The sequence below is a fragment of the Mandrillus leucophaeus genome, unplaced genomic scaffold (genome assembly GCF_000951045.1).
Source record: "Mandrillus leucophaeus isolate KB7577 unplaced genomic scaffold, Mleu.le_1.0 Scaffold148, whole genome shotgun sequence".
In the NCBI taxonomy this organism is placed as follows: Eukaryota; Metazoa; Chordata; class Mammalia; order Primates; family Cercopithecidae; genus Mandrillus; species Mandrillus leucophaeus.
The window spans coordinates 4,282,861-4,295,392 of NW_012101454.1; the positions used below are offsets into that span (position 1 = coordinate 4,282,861).

The window sequence follows — 12,532 nt, forward strand, 5'->3', positions numbered from 1 at the left end:
TGGCTGGTGCCCAGCCACCTTGAGGGTGGGTCTTCCTTCCCAGTCCACCAACTCAAATGTCAGTCTCCTCTGGCAACACCCTCACAAACACACTCAGGAACGATACTCTAGGCAGCTCTCAATCCAATCAAGTTGATGCCTAATGTTAACCAACATACAAGATTTATAAGCTAAGTATGTCGATGATGATAAATAAGTGCTGTGGAGAAAAGCAGAGCAGAGAGGGGAAAAGGAATGCAGAGAAGGGTTTACAAGTTTTAGAAGAATTCATACTTATAGGCCCCTGTTTTCCATAAAAAGCAGGAGGCTCATCTTCTGCAGGTACTGAAGGGTTTGGGATGGTGTGAGGGTGAACTTGAAAATAACAGACAAATATCAGAGTTAATGAGGGGAAAAAGAAAAGATGGATGGGCATCATGGTGGTCCAGTAAAGGAGGAAAACCAAGCGTGAATGTGGACTGGCGCCGTCAGAGAGGGCAGAGCCTTCAATAACTTGGGGCAGTCTGAGAGCCAGAGTCAAGACGTCGGGGGAATGGACCCGGTTCTGTGTTTGGCACAGTGTGTGTGGAAGAAGGATAAGAGGTCTCGGGAGGACAGGTACAGTGAGTGTGCCTCCACAGGGATGCACTTTTGGTATGTTCTATTATTGCTCAAAAATATGCAGTGCCCTTCCCTGGGAGAGGATTATGCTATATCTAGCCCATTGATGTCAGCATAGCCAGGTGACTTGCTATTGCCAATGAAACGTGAGCAGAAGTGACAGGTGTCACTTGTGAGAAGAAATTGTAAGAACCATGATGTAGCTCAACACCAACTGTTTTCCTCTGCCAGTATTCCAGGTAGGAGGAACTCCCCCAACCAAGGACCCAGAATGAAAATTATGTAGAGAAAGGTCACAACCTACCATGATCAATATGTAGCTGGAGTGTGCAAACAAACTTTTCTGGTTGTAAGTGTCTGAGACTTGGGATCATTTGTAACTGCAACATAACCCAATCTAAACTAGCTAATAGAGCTTGACTATTTTAAGCTGGAAGGGAAATAAGTAAAGCCGTAAGTGACCTAATTTTTTGAGAGCAATAACAGGAGCTGATGATTAGAGTCTTGGTCGCAGGCTATGGGAGAGAAGTATGGGAGTGAAAGAGACAGATGAACTGGACATTTTCATGGGCGAGGAATGTATAATTTTACAGTGTTAAATAAAACAACGAATGTAAGATTATCTAGCCCAGGTCCCTGAACACAATGTGTGTTAAATAAACAAAAGCTTTCTTCAAACAATTCCCCTAAGCATTTCCAGGTTGTGCCCTGTCCAGACATAGATATGCCCTGTGCAGTCATAGATGCTGTTTATAGATTCTGAACTAGGAATCAGGAACCCTGGAGTAACAGGCCCCCAGAAAATCAGAGTCGAATTGTTAGTCCAAAAGCTTGACAAAATCCACCTTCATTGTCTTCCAACTGTATCTCTGACTTCCCTCTCCCTAGTTCATTACATCCCAGTAATATTGATCTCTTTGCTCTTCTTGAGCACGTTAAGGAGAGGTGAATGGGGTTTTCAGCTGCTGAAAGTTAGACTTGTGGCTAGAGACCAGACTAACCCCTTTTCCTTTGTGTGGAGGTTATGATTAGGATTGTCAGAGGAGAAAGTTAGGGCTTAATTTTTTCATTAAACTAATAATATATTTTGAGTATCCATTATGTTATGGGGCATGGAGCTTATTACATTCATGGTGCAGAGGAAGAGAGGAAGTTAACAGGACACATAAGTTACATATATAAATGAAGATAAGTGCTATGGAGGAAAACAGAGTAGAGGAAAAAATACCATAATGGGGCCCGGGCATTGCATTATGTAATATCATCCTATATAGTCTGCTATGGTCCAAATAGTCTGCTATCATTTGGTTTTCTCATTGGATAAGATGTTATGAACATCTCTCCGAGATGAAAAAAACATTCTGCACTGCTGTAGTGAAAGGTCCTCAGAAGGGAATCATTTTGTCATTCCTGAGGCTTGTTAGATATGACCAACCCATCCACCGTATCTCAGTCATAACTACTCTAAACAACACCCACCAAAGGGGGAAAGGACTTGCTGGAATCCAGCCATCAGTACATCCTTGCAGCAGCTGAAGACTTATTTCACTTTTACCCTAATTTGGCCATCATAACAGCACCCAGCCCAATATTCCAAAGCTTAACACCATAATGTTAAGGTTCTTACCACCATAATGGGGACCACTGTTTCCTAGGAGGTACCGACGGGTTTCGGAGGTTGCAGATACAAATGATGCTCACTGCTATATCTGTAGTGCAGAAAGCTGAGAGCAAAAGTGGTTAGATACCAAAGCTGCCTCTATGATCTGGATGCTTCCTTTAAGAAACTGGCACCTGGTGTAGGCTGTATGCAGACTGTCCAGATCAATTGTGGCAGACCTTGAAGTAACAATCATAGATTCTGTTTATTGAGAATATTTTGGGTCACCTTTTCAAAGTGATTTATTTTTGTCCACTGCTAAGTAACTGGCTTAGAAGTTGAACTCACAGGGTATGGCAGGGTCAGCCCCACCCTCAGGAAATCCTTCAGACCAAGCATGTCTCAGCCATCAGGCCCCAGCATAGACAGAAAAACACATCTCCCCACGGCATCTGGCTGTCGTCCAGAACATCTGATGACAGGACAAAGGTGAGGAAGACTGAGAGGAAATTATCAGAGCAAGCAAATAACAGTCTGAAATTCGGGCTTCTCTGTGAGACTACCTCTGTCCATTTGTATCTCTGAACATAGTATGTGGAGGAGTTGGTTTAGTAGTTGAATGGTGGCCCCCAAAATATATACACATGTCCCAGAACCTATGAATGTGACTTTATTTGGAAAAAAGCATTTTTGCAGATGTAATTAAGTGAAGGACTTCAGGATGAGACCACGCTGGATTATTCAGGTGGGCCTTAAATCCAAGGACAACTGTTCTTAAAGAGACACACAGAAGGGAAACAGAGAAGGCCACATGAAGGCAAAGATTGGAGTCATGCAGTCACAAGCCAAGGAACCTCTGGAGCCACCAGAAGATGGAAAAGGCAAGGAAGGGATCTTCCCTAGATGCTTCTTAGGAAGTGTGGCTCTGCTGATACTCTAATGAGAGACTTCTGGTTTCCAGGATTTCAAGAAAATAAATTTCTGTTGTTTTAAGCCACTTGGTTTGTGGTAAAGCATTACAGCAGTCCTAGGAAACTAATATACTTGATGACTCTCTTTAGCTTGACCACATCTTTGATGCCTACCACCAAGACAAGAAGAAGCCCAGGCAGCAGCACCACTGCCAATTCTAAATGCCTCTGCAATTGTCATGGCCTCCATTTCAGGTGCACTCCCTGTCATATTTAAACTAAGGGATCTCTTGCACCTCCATCCTCCCAATGACCACCCAGGTTGGAGCAAACTACATAATCATTAAAGAGATTCTCCATCTTTATGGACTATTCAACCAATTATCCTCCAACCTTCCATTCCGATGGATGCCCCCACTTTGCAAGACACCATTCAAAACTATCTATGCAATTACCAGATGCCCTTCTGATACACCCCTCCAGACACCTTAGCTCTTTTACCTGCTCAGACTGTATAGAAATGGGCTACAGTGAATCAGTAAATTGTTGTTTTCCTCTTACAGAACAGCCATTTCCCTGAAAGATATCATTTCCTCCTCCACCTTTTCTCGGGTCTCTGCTGTTTTTGACACAGTGCAGAGCCAAGCACAATGCCTGGCACATAGAAGGCACCAAATGAATGCTTGCCAACTGAATAACTAGAGGCCAGGCAGCTTAGGAACACCCAGGAGGATATCCTAGAACCCACAAAAACTTCAGGAAGTGCTCTAAACACTTTCCCACTGGCACTGCTACCACTGGCCTCCTAATACATTTCACCACTCTCTTTAGCTTGACCCTATTTTTGATGCCTGCACCAAGTGACAGTGGCTATTCTGGCCTCCCCACAGTGAGCACATGGAGCTTGCTTCGGGCAAAGTCTTCCTGCCAAAGGGAGAGGAATTTACAAGGTGAACAAGTAAAACTTCAAGCACCACCTCTACCTTCTGGCTAGCATTCTGCCTCCTGCCTCTTTTCTGTTTTGGCCTCCCTGGTTCCATGCATTGTGTTCAGACACCCAGAACTCTTGTCTCTTAGTGTTTGGATCAGCTTCTCTACTTAATATTAGGCTCACAAGCTCTCATGCTGTGTTTTGGGAGTGTGATAGTAAGAAATATATACTTGGTCTTTGTCTTTGGTTTCCAGCACAAAGCTTTAAAAAATAATAATAATTTTTAAGAGACAGGGTCTCGCCAGTGGCGTGATCATAGTTCACTGCAGTCTTGAACTCCTGGGCCCAAGTAATCCTCCTGCCTCAGTATCCTGAGTAGCTGGAATGACAGGTACTTGCCACCATGCTGACTCCTGACAGAATTCTGAAACCCTTGGAATTTCCTGAGTGACAGGGGTGATAGGAGCATCTTTTGTTATCATAGCAAGCACCTTTCAACCATATCTGAGTTTATGCTAACAATGTGACTCTTGGAGGATAAGGACTGGTTGTCCTAGGAACCAATGAAGTGATTAGATGGTTGGAACTTTCTCCCCCACCCCTCGACCTCGTGGGAGGGGAGAGGGGCTGGAGATTGAGGTAATCAGCAATGGCCAATGATTTAATAAATCATGCCTATGTAATGAAAGCTTCATAAAACGCCTAAATGATGGGGCTCAGAATGCTTCTGGATTGGTGAACACAGCCAGGGGCTGGGAGGGTGGTGCACCCAGAGAGGGAATGGAAGCTCTGTGTACCCCCATACGTTACACTATGCATCTTTTCTATTTGGCTGTTTCTGAGTCATATCCTTTAAGATAAATTGGTAATAGTAGGTAAAGTGCCTTCCTGAGTTCTGTGAGCTGTTCTAGAAAATTATCAAACATGAAGAGGGAGTCTTGGGAATCCCCAATTTGTAACCAATCAGTCAGAAGCATGGGAGGCCTGGGACGTGGGATTGGTTTCTGAAGTGAGGGCAGTCTTGTGGGACTGAGTCCTTAACCTGTGGAATTCACGCTTACTCCAGGTAGATGGTTAGAACTGAATTGAATTCTTGGACACCCAGTTGGAGTCTGGAGAGTTCAGGGAGAGAGGATCTGTGCTGCGGTATCATACAGATCAAATATGGGAACCTCAGCTACATTACCTTTAAGTTGTATGACCTTGAGCAAGTCCCCTCAGATTCTCAGTTTCTTCAATTGCCAAGTGGAAAAAAGATAAGAACTATGTAGTCTTGTTTGGAGATTTAGGAATAATGTGAGGATTAGCAAACTGGCAGGGTAGTTGGAACACAATAAAATTTCAAAATACATCAGCTCCTGTTATCATTGGACTATATTCATGTTTGACCTCCAAATTCATGGCATTTAATGAAGAAAGGAGTTCTTGCAGAACCCTGGGCAGCCTCGCTCACTCTTTCAGACCTGAAGAGGTGAACAGAATACTCCCAACTATTCCCAGATGTTTCTACAATTCTCTCTCACTGAACTGGGGATGGAAATAACAAAAGCCATTAGAAAATACTAGTTTGAAAATATTAACTTTCTTAGCACTTAATTTTATCTCTTGCAAATGTAACTTTCTAGTTTTACACAATATCAGCAGATGTAATTCAAAATGCCTTACCATAATACATCAGTCACACAACGTTGTGATGTACTATTACTGAATTGTACACTTTAAAATGGTGAACTTTATCTCAATTAAAAAAATTTGTTTAAATGTGGCTGATACAGGAGTTAAGAAGAAATTACTTAGGCAGATAGTGAGGGTACAGACATAAGGTAAGGTTTTCCTTTTAATGAAAAGCAGCCCAAAATTATTTTCCTTTCTAACAAAGAGCAGCCTGTAAAATCAAGCTGCAGATGATGCTGGCAGTTGTGCCAATCAGAGCAGAGTTCATTTGCATAATAAGGTTACGTTGAGGTGGCCAGACTTCCCCCGTCCCCGACTATGTAAACATCATACCTGATCAAAACCAATCTGTGAACCCTGTGTAAATTAGACACTGCCTCCTCAAGCCTGACTATAAAATCTGGCACATCTGCCACTGGCTGGCCTTTTCCTCTCAGAAGTTCCCTCTCTCTCTAACTAGAGAGAGAGCTGTTTTCCCTTCTCTTTCTTTCTCTTTCTTTTGCCTATTGAACCTCCACTCCTAAACTCCTCATGTGTGTCCGTGTCCTAAATTTTCTTGGTGTGAGATGACGAGCCCCAGTTATTTACCCCACACGATGTAGCTGCTGCACAGTGACTGATGTTGTCTCCAGGATCAGAATGTTGACCTGGAGTTCATTTTAAAAACAGGTTATTGAGATTCTGATTCTCTAGGTCAAGGTAGAACTTGGTCATCCATGCCTTGTAAAAACTCTCTTAGAGATTCAGATGAGCCAGAGTTGAGAGCCACTGATTCATGATTTAAAATATCTCAAAATTGGGCAAATGATATGAATAGAGTAGAAATTACACTTAAAAAAAGAAAAACACTGTTGTTATCTAGCTAAGATGGTTGGATTCTGGGGGCATTCTTTTCTCTATCATTTCTATTATTTGAATTACGATAAAGTTTGAGTTTTCTTGTTGTTCTTTTGGGGGATTTTTGAGACAGAGTCTGACTCCTGTTTCCCAGGCTGGAGTGCAGTGGTGTGGATCCTGGCTCACAGCAGCCTCAAACTCCTGGGCTCAGGTAATTCTCTCACCTCAGCCTCCTGAGTAGCTGGGAATACAGCCACACACCACCAACTCTGGCTTTATTTTTTTAATTTAATTTTTAGTAGAGATGGAGTTTTGCCATGTTGCCCACACTGGGCTCATTAATACAAGGCAGATTACTCATGGGCTCAAGAAATCTGCCTGCCTTGGCCTCCCAAAGTGCTGGGATTATAGGCATGGGCCCCCGTACCCAGCCTACGTTTGAGTAATGCATTTAACTCTGTAAATTACACTTTTCTGTGGGTTTTTATTCATTTTGTTTTTAGCAAGAAGTATCTGTTTAGTGGTAGGGGCAAGCTTGGAAGCTATGAGGGGGGAAAGCACAACATGGTCCCTGTAGTACCCCCTGGATTCTTCTTAATCAGGAGAGGATGAGACAAGCTGGGGTAACATAGCAAGACCCCATCTCTACATTGAACCTCTTCCATTCAAAAGGGTCCCAACACCAAAAGCAATCCCAACAAAAGCAAGCTTTGATAAATGGGATCTAACTAAACTAAAGACCTCTGCACAGCAAAGGAAACTATCAACAGAGAAACAGACAACCTACAGAATGGGAGAAAATATCAGCAAACTAGACATCCAACAAAGGTCTAATATCCAGAATGTATAATGAGCTCAAACAAATAAATGAGCAAAAAACAGCCCCATTAAGAAATAGGCAAATAACATGAATTTTTCAAAAGAAGACATTTATGTGGCCAATAAGCATATGAACAAATGCTCAACATCACTAATCATTAGAGAAATGCAAATCAAAACTACAATGAGATACCATCTCACACCAGTCACAATGGCTATTATTGTATAATAATATTATTATTATTTAGACAAAGTTTCACTCTGTCACCCAGGCTGGAGTGCAGTGGTGCTATCTCGGCTCACTGCAACCTCCACCTCCTGGGTTCAGGCAATTCTCATCCCTCAGCCTCCTAAGTAGCTGGGACTACAGTTGTGCGCCACCACACCTGGCTAATTTTTGTATTTTTAGTAGAGACGGAGTTTCGCCATGTCGGCCAGGCTGATCTCAAACTACTGACCTCAAGTAATCTGCCCACCTCAGCCTCCCAAAGTGCTGGGATAACAGGCTTGTGTCCCAATGCCCAGCCACAATGGCTATTACTAAAAAGCCAGAAAACAACAGATGCTGGTGTGGCTACACAGAAAACCGAATGCTTATACATTGTTGGTGGGAAGGTAAATTAGTTCAGCCACTGTGGAAAGCAGTTTGGTGATTTCTCAAAGAACTTACATCAGAATTACCATCTGACCCAGCAATCTCATTATTGGGTATATAACCAAAGGAATATAAATCATTCCACTGTAAAGACATAGGCACACCTATATTCATTGCAGCACTATTCACAAGAGCAAAGACATAGAATCCACCTAAATGTCCATCAATGATAGACTGTATAGAGATAATGTGGTACATATATACCATGGAATACTATACAGCCATAAAAATAATGAGATATGTCCTTTGTAGCAACATGGATCAACATAGATGTAGCCGGAGGCCATTATCCTAAGCAAACTAACACAGACAGGAACAGAAAACCAAATACCCCATGTTCTCACTTGTAAGTGGAAGTTAAACGTTGAGTACATATGGATACAAAGAGGGGAACAATAGGCATTGGTGCCTACTTGAAGGTGGAGGGTGAGAGGAAGTTGAGAATTGAAAAACTATCTATCAGGTACTATGCTCATTACCTGGGTGATGAAATAATCTGTACACTAACCACCTCTCCATTGCAACATGCAATTTACCTATTTAACAAACCTGCGCACGTGCCCCTGAACCTAAAATAAAAGTTTAAAAAATAAAGTAGTTGTGAAACTCATTAAAAGAAAAAAAAGGGTCCCCAAGCACAGCTCAGCATCCCTTTGTGTCCTGATGGGAGGTGGGCAATGGGGATATGAACTTTCCGGGATGACTGAGGCTCGTCAGTGAAGCAGAGTGCTGCGAGGTCTGGAGGAGAGAGGCTATAGAGGAACAGTCAGGGTGCAGCAGACAAAGCTCCAATGCTCAGTTGTCTCCAGCTTTCCCTTTGACCGCCTCCCCTCACACCACCCACCACCCACCCCACTTCCCCCCCAACCCATCTTCCCCCCGACCTCCAAGTCTGCTTGTAACTGGTATGTGAATGTAGACTGCACAGTACCTCATTTCTGAAAGGGCTTGCTGCTTCCAGGAAGATTTCACCTAAGGCAAAATCTTACTAGATTTGCAAGCAAAGAACAAACAACCCCATTAAAAAGTGGGCAAATAACATGAACAATGACTTCAAAAACAGACATTGGTGCAGCCAACAAGCATGTGAAAAAATGTTCAGCATCACCAACCATTAGAGAAATGCGAATCAAAACCACAATGAGATATCATCTCACACCGGTCAAAAGAGGTGGGGAGAAAGGGAATTGGGTGGCAGAAATAAAGGAAAGTATTAAAGCTACATCTGTGAGCCAGACAGAAAAAAAAGGACTGAATTTTAATGAAAGAAAATATGTTCTTACTAGGTTCTTCATTTCGTAGGGTAGGAGAAGGAACCTCATCTCTGGCTATTTGGAGTTTGCCCAGTTTGCCGTTATGTAAAAGAAGATGCTTCTGGATTTGTTTGTATTTCTTTGAGGGATATAATTACTACTTGTTATTATCCTCCTCTACATTTCATTTCTCCCTCCTCCTTTTGATTGTAAACTCTGACTTTTCAGATCAACTCAAACACTGCCTGAGTTGTTACCACATAAATACCTGTTGAATTACTGAGTGATGAGTTGAAGTGGAAAATGTAAGAAATGTAGAATATTCTCCTTTTACTATAAAAGATTTGATGAAGCTTTTCTTGTGGTTCCCAGGAAAATACATTCTTTTTTCCTGAAGCTTCCACAGCTGATGTCCCAGCTTTTAAGACTAAAAACTGAGTTGAGGTATGAGTCTACTACTAGGCTGTGAGGTCCTACTGGCTCCTTCAAGCCATGTTAACAATGGCAGGTTAGGAGGCTAGAATATTGAGGTCTAGTCCCAGATGCATATAGTAGTATATTACTATACTGTATATTCAGGCTTCACCGGAATGCTTCTTTTTGAAGTTAATAAAACACCACAGGGAATTTTTAATTACTTTAATTGAGCTTTTTAGAATGTGGAATTTATTCCATTCCAGTTTCGAAAAGACTCTAGTGTCAGTATCCCCATCTTCCCCTACACCAATTACCTATTTCCACTCTGTCACTCATACATTACCAAAGTTTTTTATGCAGAATTAACACGACCTAGCCACAAGGTCCACAGCCAGAAAACAGATATGTCAAAGAGTATTAGTTAAAATGAAAACTTTTACATAAAAATAATCAAATCGGTATATAGTTATGCATGAGTATCTTTTTTAATGTCAAAAAAATTGAGCAGACTCATATGACAATCGTTGTGCATTTAGTTACCCATTAAGAAAAAAATGAGTGATTTTTTCTTCCTTTTTTTTTGAGACAGAGTCTTGCTCTGTCACCCAGGGTGGAGTGCAGTGGCATGATCTTGGCTCACTGCAGCCTTGACATCCCAGGCTCAGGTGATCCTCCCAACTCAGCTTCCCCAGTAGGTGGGACTATAGCCCTGTGCCACCATGCCCAGCTAATTTTTTGTATTTTTTAAGAGACGGGGTTTTGTCATGTTGCCCAGGCTGGTCTCGAACTCCTGGGTTCAAGCAATCTTCCTACCTTAGTCTTTCAAAGTGCTGGGATTCCAGGTGTGGGCCACCACACCAGGTGGGATAATTTATTTTTAATTTAGTGAATGTATTTAAAATTTAGTAAAGATTTTGAAACTTGTTTTCTTCAGCCAAAGAAGTATCTACATATATCTTAAAATATAATTATTCATATATGTTCATGATATGACTGACAGGCAAGGAAGGCAAGGCCATTTATATCTATAAATCCTCTAAGAACACAAACTCTCTAAGAACACAAATGACTCTGTACGTGACAAGGGCCATGGGAGATTTTTAGGTGGAGTGGAATGATGAGATTGATTTTTTGAAAAGCTAACCTTGACAGCTGTAGGGAGAACCAACTGCAGTTGGGAACCCAGCAGCTCAGAGATCAATTAGGAAGCAGAAGAGAATGCCAGCTGTGCTGGGATGTAGAGACACCTCTGTGGTGACTTGGAGACCAGCGGAAATGATGATGGAGAGAGAAAATCCAACGTGTTCTTAAGGGATGGTCTAAAGGAGAAACCCTGATAATAAATATCAGAGAAGGAGGTGTTGAAATAGGGACAACTGGAGGGTAGAAAAGGGGTTGAAATGAGGGACAAGTAATATGAATTTAGTTTAATACCTACTAAGGCAGAAGTGCCTGAGCTACATCCAGTAGGTAGTTGGATGTCACAGTCTAAAATGAAGGAGATCTGAGTTAGAGGTTTAGAAGATAATGAAATAAAGTAGTTATGTAACAACAGCTTCAAAGTCAGATAGACAATGAGTTCAATCAAAGTTCTGCCATGGGATTAGACGAAATTTGGGGCCTTACTGAGCATACCCTTCTTCATTTTAGAATGAAGATGGTAATTCTCAGAAGAGTATTTGGTATGATTTGGGGAGACAAGGCAGGTACAAAAGTTAGCAAAGTGCCTGGCATGAGTACTATAGTAAATGCTCAGTAAATGTTAGATGCTGTTACTATTACATAGGTTATTGAGTCATGAATAAAGTAGGAATTGAAGCCAGGATGGAAGCTGATAACCCTGAAGTATGTGAGACAGGAGAATCAAAGACAGGACCTTGGGGATGCCAACCCAGGAGGGACAGGCAGAGCTGGAGCAGGCAAAACAGACTAAGCACACACAGAGATGAGGGAAGGAGAATCAAAATTGTGTAATAACCTGGAAGCCAGTGAAAGAAAGAGTTGCAATGAGTAGGAGGATGGTCAGAATCATATTTAGCAGATAAGCAGCAGAAAATTAACCATTAGATCTGTCAATGAGGATGTCTTTCTTGACCTGAACAAAGAGCAATTTGAAGAAAGATAGGGTAGAGGCAGTGCACAGATACAGCATTCAGTACTGGTAACAGTACTTTACTGAACAGGATGGGTGTCCCGAGGGATAGAATGGCCTGCCGTGACACTTAGAAAGGCCTGTGTTGGAGTCAGCATTGCCTTTCCCTGAGTTTGTTACCTTGAAAAGGCTTGTCCGCTTATTTGAGTTTCAGTTTTTCATTGACTGTAAGATACATTTTGTCAGTACAGCTTGAAAGATAAAAATACTGTTTCCAAAGAGGCAAGGTAAAATGATGGATTTTATTTGCTAAAAATTCATATTTATTTCTTCCTCAGAGTGAGTGTAGTAAGTTTTAAAGGTCTGTTGTTTTTAAGAGTAATTTCAAATGGAATTGTAGGACTTAGCTTTGTAAATGCTACTGGTGAAATAAAAGTGTGATAGATAAATTGATGATTTACAAAGATTCAGCAAAATGTCAGTTCCCCTCTTGTAGCGTGGTGAAGAATTTATGACAGTGGACACATCTGTATCCTCTTATCTGGATATCTGAGCGTTTTTTTGGTGGTGTTTTTGGGGTTTTTTTTGGAGATGCTGTCTTGCTCTATAGCCCGGCTGGAGTGCAGTGGCACCAGCTCTGCTTACTGCAACCTCCGCCTCCCGGGTTCAAGTGATTCTCCTGTGTCAGCCTCCCGAGTAACTGGGATTATAGGCACCCACCACCACACCCAGCTAATTTTTGT

General features: G+C 41.9%; 1 protein-coding gene across 1 annotated transcript in view; it reads left to right on the forward strand.

The window, feature by feature from the left end:
• Positions 1-11,494: 11,494 nt before the first annotated feature.
• LOC105535602 (zinc finger protein 669-like) overlaps positions 11,495-12,532 on the forward strand; it is a 4,740-nt gene continuing 3,702 nt past the window's right edge. The window contains 1 exon segment of the mRNA XM_011974737.1: positions 11,495-11,542. Coding sequence (XP_011830127.1) covers positions 11,495-11,542 — 48 coding nt within the window.